The sequence below is a fragment of the Notothenia rossii genome, assembly GCF_949606895.1.
Source record: "Notothenia rossii genome assembly, chromosome: 7".
Classification (NCBI taxonomy): Eukaryota; Metazoa; Chordata; class Actinopteri; order Perciformes; family Nototheniidae; genus Notothenia; species Notothenia rossii.
Window position 1 is genome coordinate 16,772,533 of NC_136905.1, and position 16,329 is coordinate 16,788,861.

The 16,329-nt window shown below is 38.6% G+C and overlaps 2 protein-coding genes across 4 annotated transcripts; one reads left to right on the forward strand and one right to left on the reverse strand.

Annotated features, from left to right (window-relative positions):
* Positions 1 to 1,083: 1,083 nt before the first annotated feature.
* Positions 1,084 to 14,344, forward strand: LOC307046660 (C-Jun-amino-terminal kinase-interacting protein 4). Of its 3 annotated transcripts, none has more exons than XM_079693150.1 (28): positions 1,084 to 1,239; positions 2,418 to 2,820; positions 3,352 to 3,546; positions 3,671 to 3,791; positions 3,965 to 4,035; positions 4,242 to 4,306; positions 4,786 to 4,843; positions 4,948 to 5,117; positions 5,281 to 5,546; positions 5,977 to 6,034; positions 6,222 to 6,374; positions 6,471 to 6,513; positions 6,672 to 6,799; positions 6,894 to 6,941; positions 7,532 to 7,672; positions 7,775 to 7,922; positions 8,333 to 8,419; positions 8,499 to 8,546; positions 8,674 to 8,815; positions 8,978 to 9,020; positions 9,149 to 9,229; positions 9,673 to 9,740; positions 9,869 to 10,017; positions 10,110 to 10,281; positions 10,750 to 10,863; positions 10,959 to 11,057; positions 11,132 to 11,221; positions 13,216 to 14,344. In XM_079693150.1, the coding sequence occupies exons 2-28, from the start codon at positions 2,722 to 2,724 to the stop codon at positions 13,332 to 13,334; spliced, it is 2,976 nt and encodes a 991-aa protein (XP_079549276.1). In that variant the 5' UTR covers positions 1,084 to 1,239; positions 2,418 to 2,721; the 3' UTR covers positions 13,335 to 14,344. The 3 variants fall into 3 exon arrangements, with proteins under 3 accessions (XP_079549276.1, XP_079549277.1, XP_079549278.1); XM_079693151.1 differs by having other exon boundaries at positions 7,790 to 7,922; XM_079693152.1 differs by having other exon boundaries at positions 7,826 to 7,922.
* Positions 14,333 to 16,213, reverse strand: LOC307046664 (transmembrane protein 238-like). Its single transcript, XM_079693159.1, has 2 exons — positions 15,696 to 16,213; positions 14,333 to 15,031 (listed from the first exon to the last, which is right to left on the reverse strand). Exon 2 carries the CDS (start codon positions 15,027 to 15,029, stop codon positions 14,700 to 14,702), a length of 330 nt encoding a protein of 109 aa, XP_079549285.1. The 5' UTR covers positions 15,030 to 15,031; positions 15,696 to 16,213; the 3' UTR covers positions 14,333 to 14,699.
* Between the last annotated feature and the right edge of the window lie 116 nt (positions 16,214 to 16,329).

Consider the following 16,329-nt stretch of genomic DNA (forward strand, 5'->3'; position numbering starts at 1 on the left):
GCACTAAGTATTAGCCAACTCCTTTCCACTACACTGTTTTTTATTGACGCCTGTATTTTCTTTTGTTGTCAATGCTGAAATGTACATGTATGTAGGCGGACCATGTTGAGTATGTAATAAATGGAGTACATGTTAATGTTTTGTTTTTTTTGGAACAGAGATGGAGGGACAAAATGTGGGTGCATATAAAGTGAGCTAACACCTTTCTTTAGAGGTTGATTTGGTCATTTAAGCCTTCACTGGGATACATTTGAAATTGTGAAAAATTGCAAAAGAGTGGTAAAATATATTTTAAACATTAATCTGACATGGCAGGACAATTATATTTATTTTTTCTCTAGTGTTATGGTTTGTTTTCTACTTTGTAGCTGCAAAAGCTTAGCTGTCTCATACAAATATCTTTAAAGGTGAATGTTGAAAATATAGTAGGTTCAAGTCGTACGTTATTAGAATTAATAATACATTCCAGAGAGGAAGATATAAAGTAGTAATGTCACAAAAGCAGGACTGATTCATATGTTAGAGGGCTGCCAAGTCTAGACCAACAAAACAGAAACCAGTAACATTAAATAACAGAAACCAAAAAGAGAGCAGAGAGAAGACCCAGAGGTGGAAATGTGTTCATACCTCCATCTGCTGGAATCAAAACGAACTGTAGATAAATTCAAATCCTCTCTTTGCTTTTACAATATGCCTTCATGTTATTTTATTCTTGTGCAACTCAATGTGTGAAAAAGTTGTCATATCTCGACCCCTTGTCCAAACTGTTTTCTATGGCTATTATTTTATGTAAGCCAATAAAGACCAGACACCAACAGTGCTCGAAATACAAACATCATTAACTATAAACTATTGTTCTTATGAATGACATGAGAAAAGAGAACATAATGTTTTCAGGTATGTGAGGTATTTCGACAGGTATCAGAGTTGTGCATTAGTAGATCACCTGACATCCCGCTTGTCACGTGTCTCCGTTCAAGTTTCAGGAAACTTTTCTTCTCCTTCTGAAAACAGAACAGCTCACGTCCCGCCTCTTCTTTCCGCCCATTGGTTGCTGCTGACAAATGCAGCGCTCTGATTGGTCGGAGTGAGGACATGTACAAGCAAGTCAGAATCTAACAACACCTCCTTCTCCAAACTCGTTTATGTGTAATTGATATCGGACCCGAAGAAAAAACGACTGGCTTTTCATTATTTTGGTGCACTGACATGATCGTTGTGAAATATTAAACCGAGAGGGTGAGTTTGTAAAACAACAGCCGAGCATTGCGACAACTCGGCTCTTTCTTTAAGTTACAGCATTGTAATCTTTCTTTCAGATATCTCTCAAGGTGTCCACTGTCAGTCATGTTACTTATTTATACAGTATTTCAACTCAAGTGTGTCCTTTACCATGGTTTTCATTTATCTTAGCCTAATACGAAGGCTCACTTGCTAAATTATCGTTGCATACACTACTTGTAGCTATTTTCAGTTGTTTACATTTCAATTTAGATTTGAACTTTTGTGGGCTATTTGTGGCACATAAAGTTATAAACACACAGTAATGTGTTGCTCTGCTGTGCAACACATTACAAAATCTTTATTAAAGATACATAAAGATCTAACAGAAAATTCCTATTGTGTCGGTAGATTAAATGCCACATTACATCAACGAGACTCTTTAGCCAAAGAGCATAAACCATAAACATACTATTAATGATCTACATGCAACTTAAGAGCTACATTCTTTCCTTAGATGCCTTAACAAATACATGTTTATTATGCCTGCACCTCAGTTACAGTTAAACTGGCAGGTATTTTATATTTTATAGTAAAACAAATCCCAACACAATCCCTGAAGCTTCATGGGACAACTTGATAGTGCTTGTTACAGTTATAACAGGACATTATCTGCAACTAATTTTATAATCGATTAATAATTTAAGTCAGTTTTCAAGAAAAAATTCAAACATATTCAGATTACTATCACACAAGACAGATAAAGCAGAACGTTATGATTTCATCAAAGTCCTTGCTGAATTTTATTCAAATGTATTCACCCAATATAACTTTATACAATTAAGTTGTGTCTGCTTTTGTTACCTTCAAATATATATCTGTCTTGCCATGAATTGTGAGTAATTGAAACTGTGTTGTAAAACCAGCCAAATTCATTTTAATTTCATCCTTACTGAGCAGTCACTTTGTATTTTGTTTGCTGTTAAACAAACGATGTCAGTCACAGATTATAATAGCAGAAAACCACATGGCCATGTTAAAAAATGAATAGGCTTATGGTAATTCTTTGGAAAAATGAAAAAAATGCATGTCTAAGCTTACTTGTTGCACAAAACAGTTGACTGTCCTTTTGCGACTTAGCGGCAGTTTATCCATTCCTTTTATATTTCATAATCATTTCTTCTTTTCTTTCCCAGGATGGACTCTAAAACTCCCCCTGACACCAGACAAACTTCACAGTACAGAAAGAATAGTTAAATGCAGTCTAAAATGATGCTTCCCCTTGTCAAGGACAAACAAAACATTAAGTCATAAAGGATGGAAGGTGCTGAGGTTAGCAGAAATGTTAGAAAGCCAGATAAACTAGTTGTAGGAGTCGGTCAGAAAGTGTAGTCTGGACAGAAACAGAATTGGCTAATAGACTTCTAAAATAGTTGACCTCCTTTTGAGGAGGGGGAACCGTTTGGGCAGGTAATTCAGGCAGATTAAACTAATAGTCTGATGGAGTACAGTGAAAGAGTGCTGTGCGGGTCAGGGGAGGTGGAGCTGGACCCCAACATTGTGAGTGAAGAGGCTGGAAAACTGTATTCAGAACTACAGGTAAAGCAGCTACAAAACTTTTTCTCCTTTCTAAACCAAAAATGGGCCTCATTTATCAACCGTTATTTTAAACACGTTTCTTTTTTAAACCCATTTACTCACAAAGATGTTGAAATTGACCACTTCTGTCTTATTTTGCAGTTCTTCTTGGGTAAGATAATAATATACGCTACCTAATATTGATGCAACCCTTGATGCACTTCATGCTGGGGTACCTCAAATTCAAAACTACTGGATTATTTTACATTTGCTGTCCATTTTAGTTGTTTGTTTAATGGTTTTTGACAACTTTTTGGACGTGCGCATAGCCCTTTTATGGCCTTTGGCTGGAGTGAAATGCTTATTAGGATCAACTTGCCAACTAATCTGTGGCTAGTCATGAATCTGACAGACTTTTATCCCTTAAGAACCAATTTAAGAAAAAAAACACATTATCTCAATATAAGTAAGTGTTAAATAAGGCCCATTCTCTTAGGAAAACAATTGAAATGTTTCAATGGTTTACCTCTCTGCTGCTTTGCCCCATCACAGACGGTTATTGAGACCCATGGAGAAGGTGTGGTGGAGTCGCTGGTCCCCATATTTGTGTGGGTCCTGGAGGGGCTGGCCGGCTGCAAAGCCCAGCTGAGAGACCGGGAGGAGGAGGCGGAGAGGGAGAAGGCTGAGAAAGAAGAGCTGCTGGACAGATACCAAGCAGAGAAAGCACTCAGGAAAGAAAGTCAAGAGGTGGGGACTGATGGGAGATTTGAACGTTTTAATGTCAACGATAATTACAATTTCTTTTTTTATAAGCTTTGAAAATAAGAGGTTGTCTGTGCTCAGAGCTTTAAACGCATTTATTTTTCTTTAGAGGTACCTGGAGCTGGATGACCAATTTGAGCAAGAGAGGAGAGCCATAAGGGGGAGGGAAAAGGAGAGAGAGCGGCGAGAGAGAGAGCTAGAGAAGAAAGCAAGAGGGCAAGCCGATCAGTGTAAGTGAAAAATGTAATATAAAACTATTAAAAGTTAGAAATGTTGTAAGGACCATGTTTATTAAATTGAAATGTTTTGTTTATTTCATGACAAGAAGAATTTATACTTCAAACCTTTCGGTGTTACTGAATCAGTAGATAGTCACTCTGAAGCGGCTTGTTATGTCTTCCAGTGGTGGCCCTGGAGGAGCAAAAAGCTAATCTGAATAGAGAATTGAACACTTTGAGGAATACCCACAACAAGGTCAGTCAGATACTGCTGTCTCTTTTATTACCCCGAAATAACTTCTAAAAGGAATACCCCAAAATGATCATTTGTATATCAACATTTGTTTAAATAATAATAATAAACACAAATGGTGCTTTGGTACTCAGGACACTCTTCTCCAATATTTGTTTTTTGTTGTCATTTCTTTGTTTCTTACATGTTACTGATGTTTTCTGTTTTAGCTGGCTCACACATATCGGGACCTTTTGGAAAAGAGAAAGGATTCTGAGAGAGATTCTCCTTTAAGGTTGTTCTTGTTAAGCACGTTACTGTTGATAGTGTCTCACAGCAAGGCTCAAAGTATTCCATGACGGCAGCTTATTGAAGGCCAAACTAACAACCTAATGACAATAAATCACTTTCTGAACTTTACCTTGACAGTTGCACAACAGAGCAGTAGTGAAGCAGTATCTCTGTTTAACTTCACATAGATGTAGTGTTAGTAACTGAGAAACGGCAGTTTGTGACCATTCTGCAAATCTAAATTAGGTTTTGTTTTTCAGTTCAACTTTTTGGCAAATTAGTCGATTACCCATGTTTTTTTGTTGGTAAACTAGTCTTTTATGCAAAGCTCTTCTAATCTTTGAGTTTTTTATTTAAATATAATATCAGTGTTTGCCCTGGAGGAGCTGCCAGAAAGTGGTGCAAATTGTAAGAATGAAGAAGAGATTGATAGTGACTCATAGGACTTTTCTTGACTCTGTGACACTGCATGTTGCTTTTTAGGAATCATGTTCGTCTGAAGAATGCTGAATTTTCATCAGAAGCCAGAATGAATGAAAAGGTAAACATATTCTCACTTTACACATTTTAACTACATAATATATAAATTGTAACACACTGCTTTTGTGGAGGAGTAGCTGTTCATTTCCATCTTTTCTATTGCAGATGATTCAAAGACCCCATTCACTTTCTGGTCCCCCCTGTTTGGAAAATGTAGTTCCCAAAAAAGAAAATGCGATTAACATCTCAGGAAAGCCCGCCCCAGATCAGTTTATCAATGACATCATCAGCTCCACTCCAGAGCTCAGGCACTTTCATGGCAGTGGGGATGCAAGGTAATACAACTATTGTATGTCAGTTGGAGATTTTAGTAAAAAGTATGTGTTACCATGAACAAAAACCAAGCTCACTTTAGCTCATGTTTACACAGAGCATCACATCAACGATTCACAAACCTTCCTCACATTCCATTCTTCTTCTCATTTGCATCTTCATCAGCACCCCGGTCAGACCGAACAGCAAAGAGGGAGACGAGTTGGAAACCAGCGTGGAGGAAGAGATGAGGCAAGTGGAGGAGAAGGAGTGCAAAGTAGAAGAGGAGAAGGGAGGAGAAGGAAAGGACAAGCAAGAAGAGGAGGAAGAGGAGGAGGACGAAGATGATAGTATGGAGTGGGATCTGCGCAACACTGACTCTGTGTTCTCTGAGCTGTCGGAGCTGAGTCGGGACTATGTGGAGAGTGTAGACCGAGGGGCCAGTGTCAGAGGTAAAACACACATTGAGAGACCCTTTTCTCAAACGTAGTTGATGTTACATTCTGTTTGTCTTGACAACACATTTAATACAAATCCTATGTTGTGCTCTGTGCAGCATGAAAGCATACAATAATAATCCATCACAGACATCAAAGCTTACAGTACATAAGGTTGTTTTTTAGAAATATCTGCAAGTTGTCAGAATCTATTTATACCCTATTTACATGAAGTGCAAGTAGATAAGTGAAAGCGGTTTCTTGCTGTAAGTTTCAAAGGACATACTTCCTTTTTTTTAGGAAGGTGGTTTTTGCACCCTTCCATGTATTTGTATTTGTATATGAGTAAATTAAGAGTAAACGGAAATAACAGACATAAATACATTTATTTCTCTAAGTATTCTCTGTGTGTTCAAACTTAATTTTGTATTTTCTTTCTGTGTAGGCAGTGCAGACCAGTTTGAGGAGATTCTTTCTCAGTATGAGGAACTGAAAGTCACCCAGTGAGTCCTATAATTACTTTCTCTAGCCGTGTAATGACTTGTCCTCTGTGCAAGGGATTTTCCAAACACTTCAGTACAAACAAATCTCTAAGGGGAGAGAATTTCTTAAATGTGTTGAAATGTTTCACTCGATGTCTTCATATTCTTAAATTATTCATCATCGCTTTGTTTTTTCTTTGTTTTTCAGTGAGTTAGTAGAAGCTGCCCGTAAGGCTTTGATATCCCGGGTAGTGGAGCTGACTGACGACCGCTCAGCTCTTAAACTGGAGGTGACGTCTCTGCAGGAAACTGCCTCTCGATTGGAGGGGCGGATGAAGGAGAAGGAGGAGGAAACAAAGAGGTGTGAAATGTTTTTAAATGTTCATGTGGATTGTTAAGTCCTTGCCTCTTTTGAATATTAGATTTAATTGTTTTGTGTTATTTTATCCATTCTTAGAATTCGGAAAGAACTGGAAACATGCCAATCTGAGGATCCTGATGTGAGGAGACATATTTGTTTTCTATCTATTTGTAAATCACGCAGCAAGAGTAGAACTGCATTTTTTTTTTTTTAATAATCCAGTAGCTGCTCAGTGTTTATTATCATTTACGAAATAAGGTTTATACCTGAATTAATAGCTTAAATCTTTCCAATCAGGCCTCTCTACCCGCGTCCATGCGCCACTTCTCTCGTTCTGAAATGGCTCGTGTGGTCATGGAGAAAAACCAATACAAGCAGCGTCTGTTAGAGCTGCAGGAGGCTGTGAGAAAGAGTCAGACACTCAGGTAACTTAAGATTCAAAGCTCATTTTAAAGTTACAATAGATCATTTACAATTTTGATAAAAACCAAAAATAATTGTGTTTTTCCTTTCTTATAGAGCAATAAATGATGAGAGGTTGACAGACGACAAAAGTGTTTGGAAAAAGTAAGTGTTTATCATAACGTGAGTTAAAACAGCAGTGAAGTTCATGTCCTCACTTTAAACAGAAGATTGAGCAGACAAGAAGCTGCCTCGTCTTATTCATTTCTAGTTACCCTAAAACAATAGGGAATGCCAAGATGTGATGTTTTCCTGGTTACCTTGATTTTCTCTGTATACGGCAACCTGTAATCAATATACAAAGAAATACATGATTAAGAAATGCAGTGGGGATATACTGCAGTTTCTTAAATGTCAGCAATATCACCATTTCGGGAGGCGCTTGGTTAGAAGTACCTGAATACGCTGGAGTTTCATAGCTTTTCTTTATTTGCTATAAAGTATCCGTAACAATTCTGGATAGGTAATGTGTGGTAGCAGTGTTAGCTGAGCTTTACCTGCCTGAGAGGGGGGAATCTTTGCTGTGTTTTGGATTACCAATCAATATGTTGCTAAAACCACTTGACATTACGTGGACACTACTAGGCAATTGAAATAAACAAGTGTGCTATAAATTACATTTTTGATAACATGCTGAAGTCAGACGTTTACTGGCCTTTATACAATATTCATAATTGTTTGTAATTTTGTTAAAGGTTCAACCGCTTTTTTGGCCTCTCCAAGGGACCCTTAATCCCCCCACCTGCTCCTACATTTGCCCGGCCGACTTCTCCATCCCTAACTCGCCCTCCTCTGGGGTCTCCACAACCACCGGCTGTGGGTCAAACTCGTGCTGAGTAAGCCTGTGTTTCACCTCGCCACTCTTCCATATGCTTTTCTACTTGCAAATCAAATTGAATCATTAATATAAAATGCTCAATCAAGCTGATTTAAAGTAGAAGCATTCTCTCTAGATCTTCTTCCCCTGCTGCTCTCTCCCCTCGTGTCAGGAGGAGAGAAATCTACAAGGAAATCCGCTCCTACCTTTGGGGATCACTTGGAAAACGGCAGATTCACGGCTGGAGCACGCCACTGGCAAACACACAGGTACAGTAATACAACATCATACAGATATAAACAGAAAGGCAGCAATCTGAGGGGAAATGTAGAAGCGGCGTTCTACGTTCTAAGTCCTGGAAAGTTTGGAAAATAGTAAATGTGACCTTTACTTTACCAGGTGTTTCATCTACACAATCCCTCGTGTAAACCAAAAACATTTAAATATTTTAAATAAAACAATCCTTTCATCATACACCAGAGAGAACTGAGATATCTTAACAAAACCTGTAAAGAATACAGCATTAGAAATGAGACTGAAGCTCACCTGGCTTTTATGAGTCAGAATTGTGCGTTTTTTTACCATAGAGCTTTAGTTTGAACTAAACCAAAGAAAAATATATTGCCTTCCTTACCAAATATTCCAGACATAAACATTTGATTATCTGTCTTCATTTCAGGACTCCCATGAGCCTGTGCCGGAGCCTAAAGATTTGCCTGTTCTAATTCAGCTCCGGCTGCTGGATCAAAGAGACTCCACAGCTAAGGTAGATCTATTAAAGTGAAACTCTTCAACTAAAGAACCTAGCAGTCTTTACTTGGTTCCTGACTTGTTTTTCTCTTCAGATGAATTGTGCGGTTGCAGTCGCACCTGAGATCTCAGGAGAGGCCACAGTAAGTCTCTCATTATCCTGCTCAAATAAGTAGTCACACTCTAATCACTATGTATAATGCCATCCAAGCATAACTAACACATGCCCATGCCGCTCATCTTTCCAAACTGCACATCCTTCTCTGCCAGTGTTCTGTGTGGGTAGTTTCTGGCCCTGCCTCCTGCAGTGACATTACAGTGATTGATCCTGCACGCTCCAACACAGTACTGGATCAGTTCAGCCTCACCCCCACAGCTCCTGCCCTCTGCATCTGTGCTGTGCCGCCCATAGGTCAGTGCCTGTACAGCACGCTGCAGCAGCCGCCTGCAGACACCTTATCTCATGTTTTCTGTTCTTGTACTTTCCCCTCATACCTCACTTATATAACTGGAGACTCTTGGAAATGAACACTGCTTACTGACTTCCTTTTTCCTTCTGGGTTTGTTATGTCAGGGGACACTGCAGGAACTGTGTGGATTGGAACTCAGGAAGGAAGGTAATGTATGCTGGAAAAACAGCTTGCTTCAATGAATTAAACTCTCTCTCTTGAGTCAAATGAATAATGGCAACACTTTCACCCTTTCTTTATTCCCCCTCCTCTTCCTCCCCCTGTGTGTCTCGCAGTTTGCTGGTACACTCGGCCTCTGCTGGCAGGAGGCTCTGTCTGCACTCTGTCTCTCTCTCAGAGGGAGTCCATTCGCTCACGTGAGTGCTCTCTGCACTGTGTGTGATGTATATGTGTTATTATATTAACTGAAATCCTAGCAATATCTAAATGTATGTATGTAAATGAGCGGGATTTTATTTATTTATAAGCATGGATAGGAATGGAAAAATACATTTCTGTTTACAGACGAATACCACCATTCGTTTTTTAATGTACAATTTAGATTTTAAATATATACCTGTATAAACATCCTTTCTGCTATTATAAGGGTTAAAAGTGTATATTTACTTACACTAACATGACAAACACCGGATGGTAATGCATGTTATAGCATTGTGGCTTGAATACAATTCTGTACATATAACTTGTCTAGGTTAAAATTGGTCATTATCAACATCTAACTATTTGATCTCAAATTTGAAATATGTTCTGAAAAATCTACATAAATAATAAGTTAATTTGTGGCCTCCTCATCTGCCAGGTATTCTCAGGGTAAAGTCATCGCTGGTTTGGCCGATGGGACTTTGGCATTTTTCTCACACAGTTCAGGTAATATTTTATAGTAAAAATCTGACTGCTTCAGTTCATCTATCGTTTAATTCTTTTAATTAAAACAACTTGGCAACTTGATTCTTAATGATGTTACTAATGAAGCAATGACTGCTGTTATGATGTAGATGGCTGGAATCTACAGTCTCACTCTGTGCTGCCTCTCGGATCAAATCCTCTGCAGCCTATTCGCTGTTGCCTTGAAAAAAGTGGCCGCTTGTGGGTAGGATATTGGAACAAAATCAATGTGGTGGACGTTGACAGCAAAAAGGTTGAGGTAAGAACCTGTGGTGGTACCTACATTGTCTGTGTCTTATATTCACGCCTGTCTTTGAACTCACCATCATTATTTCTTATCTGACCTCACAGCAGACATTCTCGGTCTCTGAACGCAGCGAGCAGCAGGTCCGTTTCCTGTGTGCCGGGGGAAGTGGTGTTTGGACATCCTGCAGACTCGACCCGATACTCAGACTGTTTGATTGGTCCACAGGACGGCCGCTACAGGAAGTCGATTTTACTGCTTTGGTCACTAAAACTTTAGGTGCTAAAACTGTACCTTTTTTTTTTTTCTTGCACATCCATTTAAATATAATGCATGTACTGTCCTGGAATATTGAATATTGCAGTATGTTTTAGCATAATGTATTTATTTCCTATATGTTTGCAAACACAGTTTTAGATCATAACAGCAATGCTCACATGTATGTTAGTCCTGAGCTGGAACGTAGTGGTATTTGTGAACATTTCCTGAAGTTAAGTTTTATAATTTATTTTATCAGCATCTTTAAGAGTATGCGCCCATTCTGTAGGTGTGTCACAGGAGTTCAGCATCAAACTAACAACAGGTTTGCTAAACATTCTGGAAAGAGAAATGATTAGAAAATAAACCAGACTCAATGGACCACAATACTATATTTATAATGTGTTCATGCATACATTTATTTTTTGTTTTGTGTCAGGCAGCTTTGTGTTGTCCCTGCAGCTCACATGCTTCTGTCTCCCTCTGCAGGCCAAGCCTTCCTGACCCTCTCACCTCTCCAGATCTCGTCTCTAGCTGTCATCTCTGGCCGCCTGTGGGTGGGCACAGGAGGGGGTGCAATTTTCACCATCCCATTATCAATAAGTACGTTTTATTTAGATTTAAGAGTATAGTTCTTGAATTGTAATTGTCAGAAATGTGCTTCATTGAGTAGTAACCATATCAATGCCTGTCTACAGCATCAGAAGCAGTTTCCATCCCATATTGCTCCATTTCATCAGCCCAGCTGTGTTACCATGGACATAGGCAAGCTGTCAGGTTCATCATTGCTGCACCAAGTAAGATTTGTCTCAAACACATTTTTCTACAACTTATATATTCAGGGTGTTGTAATGACATCTTTGCCCCGCAGGTTGTCTGATCATCCCTCCTGGCAGCACCACCATCACAAACTCTCAGCTTATCATCAGCGGAGGAGAGGGCCACATCAACTTCCACCTTGGTGAGTTTATTAATGGAATGACCAGATGATTATTGAAAATAAAACTTTTATTTCATGCCTCAACTGTGAACAAAATAAACTATAAATTAGAAAATTCTTGATTAAATTAATTACATATTTTCATTTAATTTCAAACATTTATTTAACGAGATTGGTCCCATTGAGATCATAGATCTATTTTTCAAGGGAGACCTGCAGCATATAGGTTCCACATGAAACATAAAACAATAAAGGACATCATACATTATATTTACCGGATAAATGTACATAGTTATAGACATTAACAAGTGCCCATAGTATCAACAAGCATTTCATTTAGCCTAGCTTTAAAAACATGCAGAGGAATGAGATTACTCAGTTTCTATTTTAGATGTAGACTGTTCCAAGCAAGTGGAGCTGCGCACATAAAAGCTGTCTTACCTAAGACAGTCCTTGCTCTTGGCACATCTAATAATACTACATCATGCGATCTCAGACAATAGCTGCTTGCAACTCTCTGTGTTATCAGAGAGCAGATATAATACGGGAGTTTACCCAACAAAGCTTTATAAATAAACGTGTACCAATGACTGAGCCTCTTTACAGTAAGTGATGGCAAACCTGCCTTGGCATACAGGGTACAGTGATGAGTAAGTGCTTTACAATTTGTGACAAATCTCAGTGCGCTGTGATAGGCGGAATGTAACTTGTTCAGGCAATAGGTAGGTGCATTCATATACAACAAATCACCATAGTCCAGCACAGGTAAAAAGGTCACAGTGACTAGCCTTTTCCTCGCTTCAAATGAGAAACAGGGCTTGTTTTCTAAAAAAGAAACCTAGCCTAACCCTCAGCTTTTTAAGCAGGTTATTGACATGAAGTTTAAAAGTAAGACAATCATCAAGCCAGATACCAAGGTATTTATAACGGGTAACCACTTCTAGTACTTGTCCTTGCATAGTAACAATATCTAAAACAGGCTCTGGTGTCTTTTTAGCTTTTGAAAATAGCATTACCTTGGTTTTATCAACATGTAAAAGAAGCTTAAGCTCAGCGAGCTGAGTCTGAATAATGTTAAAAACAGCCTGTAATTTAGCACCAGCCTCCTTAATGGAGGGACCTGCACAGTACATCACGGTATCGTCCGCATAAAAATGTAAAGTAGCTTCATTCACATTTTCACCTAAACTGTTGATATATATGGAGAATAAAAGTGTACCTAAAACAGAACCTTGAGGAACACCATTAGAAATGTTTAACCACTCAACACATCAAAGTGAACACATTGGAAACTTTCAGAGAGGTAGTTCACAAACCACGCCACTGCATGGCTGGATATGCCAATACTGACCAGCCTCTGCTTTAAGATGCGATGATCAACGGTGTCAAACGCTTTGGACAGGCCAATAAATAGAGCTGCACAACTCTGCTTATTATCTAAAATACTCGTAATGTCATTCACCACTTTCATTGTGGCAGTGATGGTGCTATGTTGCTTTCTGAAGCCTGACTGATGTTTAGACAGGATATCATTTTTACATAAAAACTCCTTTACTTGTTCACTCACTAGGCGTTCGAGCACCTTCGCCAGAACTGACAATTTGAGATTGGCCTATAGTTATTTAAAATATGATGTGTTTAGTTTCCACAAAACTGTATCAAATCTATAAATGATCACAAGTCGTGCAGTATAATCCAGGTCTCATTTATCCAATTGTATCTACTTCCCTAACAACTTTGCGCTAAGACCTTGCCAAATAAAACACTTTCACACAAACCGTCTCCCACCTGAGCAGGTGCCGGCTTCTTCAATGTGAGAAGTGCATGCAGAATTATGGAGGCATTAAAGAAAATCTCAGTTTTCTTCACATATTCAAGCGTAACAAAGGGTTAATATATTGATATAAAAATGAAAAAAAAATTGGGGGGATAAGTGTCAATTGAAGCGTCCTTTATTTACAGTTTAGTCAGTGTTTACTTGATGTAATACCTACCTGAGCCGTCAACTTTTACAGGGGACGATGCAAGTGAGGAATCGGAAGATTTGCCCAAAACTACATCTCAGCGGTCTGAACGCAGTCAGATGATCATCTGGCAGAATCCCACCCCCTCTGTGCCCAGCCCTGCCCTCTGACACTGATCATCTGAAAGTGCTGCCCTTTTGTGATGAGATATGGACGGAGAAGACACTTACTGTACACCAGCAAAGCTAGAGACATCATTGAAAATGGTGCTTTCATGGAACTGAATGAACCATCGTCTCAATGAGGCAGCAATGTAAACATCCTCTAGAAAATATTTATATATGATTGATGCTGTTTCATCCTTGTTTACCTCATTCATGTTGTACATCTATCTTTTGACTGGATTTTTTGATGAGCGTTGAAGCCTTATGTGTGTCTTCTCTGATTTTATAAAATGTCCGTCAAACTGGTCAGTAATTCAGCTGCCTGATTAATAGCTGATTTTTACATTTGCACTAACAATATGTTGTGTTTCCCTGACGAATAGCTTTCATCCATTTACCTTCCATGCTGAGCTGTCATTCACATCTGCATATATGTATATATCCTACATATATGGATCATAAAGTTAAACTTAACAAGGTGGCTGCTCTCGTGTTAACTGGAAACAGGTATTGATCTTCTCTCAGCATAAGACAATCAGACACTTATCTCTGGAGGCTGTATTGCATATGGTGTAAAACTTCTTTGATTGTGATTTGTTTTTTGGCTTTTCTTTTCAAACTTCAACCCCTCCTTGTATGTTATGGTGCATTAACAAACAACTGCACATTCTAAATGTCTGTGTACGTGTTATCAAGTATTCTAATTGAACAATTACAGCGCTTGTCTTAGAAATTATTTATTTTCCCAAAGAGCACTATGCCTTATGTATTCAAATGTCTTTATTTGTTTTCTGTTTAAATTTGATTTCAGTACTTTGTAAAATAAGGGAGATTATTCTTTCAGGTGTCCTACAGTATGCAGTATTTATGTGCAATCACGAATTTGTGCCGTAATATTGATGTCTAAGCATCTCCTTGTCTTTTTGGAAAGAAAATTAAGGCTAGAGTATTCCTTCTGACTCAACTGTGTGCAATCATGATTATTGTCATTAAAAAAAAAGGCCTTCAATGGTTAATGGAGTAACTTTTATTCTGGGTTGTTTTGCTATAAACTTGTACAGCATCTAAAAGTGAGCTCAAAGGTTGAATGAACAACCTCAGAGGAAATCAACAAAATAAATAGAGAAGATTAATCTTTTACATTACAGCCAGCAGGGAAGTCCACGATATACATTCAAGAAGAGAGGATACGAATTATAGTTTTTTTGTCATGTGAACAAGGTATTTGTTATCACAAGAGGCGTGTTTGTGAAGAGAGCCACAAACAGCGGTGGCACTCCTTTGCCTCAGGCAGCTTGGCCTGCTGCCTGGTGAGGGACAGCCCTCTTTGTAACAGTCAGTCAGTCTGTTGGTATCTTTGGGCTCCGCTTCCTAAGTTGGGCTGCTGCGAGTCCTGGGGATCCGTATCCTGCGGCTCAGGGACCGTGCAAGGCGGTCCATAGCTCCACCAACTGAGCTCCCCAACTCCTTTCTGGAGGTCAGACCCTCAATGTTGCCGCTGTACCACATGACCCAGCCTGCCAGGGAAAAGAGCACCAGTAGGGCCCCTGTGTACACCAGCAGATCCCCAAAGTCTCGACCTTGGATCTCCAGTGGGGCGAAGACCCCCAGCAGCAGGGATATCACACCCAGCAGGTCCATGAGCACTGCGAACACCAGGGCCAGTTTACAGTGGGACAAGCCGTCATATTTTGGTGCCATGGCTGCACGGAAAAAGAGAGGGGGGGATGTTACAGTTCAGTTTAATAACAAAAACAGGGGCATACTATAAAATGATTCATGGCATTTACCAATTGATTACCTAAAAACAAAATTATTATTGTCAATGATATTTTGATTAACATAAAGCAATGATAAAATAATTTGCATGATAAATGCTAACTCTTTAAAAGGTTGTTTGACATACCTTTGATTAAAAACAGTTGCAACAAAAACGTTCACGAATCAAACAGCAGAACACATTTTGTAGAATACACAGTACACCTGTAATGCATGCATTTTTTAGAGGTTACATTTGTGATGTGGCTGTTATTAATAATAGTAATATCTCAATGTTTGACTTTGTATTAATAAATCAAGTAAATAGTGGATTGTCACTATTAACAAAAATGCCATGTAATTTGTGTTTAGTAGATTTAGAGGAAGTCTGACCCAACCTTCAAACTTGATCGTGTTCCCACATTTAATTTGTACAATACTGCCTTCTGTTTCTTACATGTTAACCCGGCTCTGCATAACAGGTGCCACACCTGTTCCGTATGTTTCAACGGACTTCTTTTATATGCAGGAGAACTTCAAAACTGCGAACTATGGGATACACGAGTACACACATGTTTACGGCAAACTACATCTCAAGCTTAAAGTTACCTGTTTGCTGAGTATATGAGATTCAAACGCGATGGAATTCGTCCGTTTTTAACATTTCCGGATCGTCTCTAGAAAAGCCACAGTAAATAATGAAACCTGACACTACGTCACCTGCTCCACCTGCTCCACCTGTCTACCTGTCTACCCGTCGAGGCTTAAAGGACAACATGCTGGTGCACATCTTGTCCTTTCTCAAACCTTACTAACGTTTCTATTTGTAGTTAACTATCACTGAACTGCAACTCACTTTTGTATTATTATAATTAGGCTATTGTTGTATGATATTTATTGTCATCAGGCTTAACTTTGTTTCATTGTGTTCTCCAATGAGTCTACTACTGATAATGCATTTCTTTCAATATAGTTTGTAAACTTTCCGCTTCAACTAAAAATAAAAATAATGTTACATTTAAATAATAATCACATCAGCAAATTGCACCCAAATATGTAATTTCACTGCGCATAAAATTATTATTAATATTTTATCTCTAAATGATTTATTTTCAGTTAAAAAAAAAACGTTGATTTAAATACTGCCATAAGCAATAATTAACTTTAATAACAAAGCCTCTTTATGACTTATTTAATGCGTTTGTAAAGAAAGGTCATTCATTTGGTTACATCCGGAAATGAC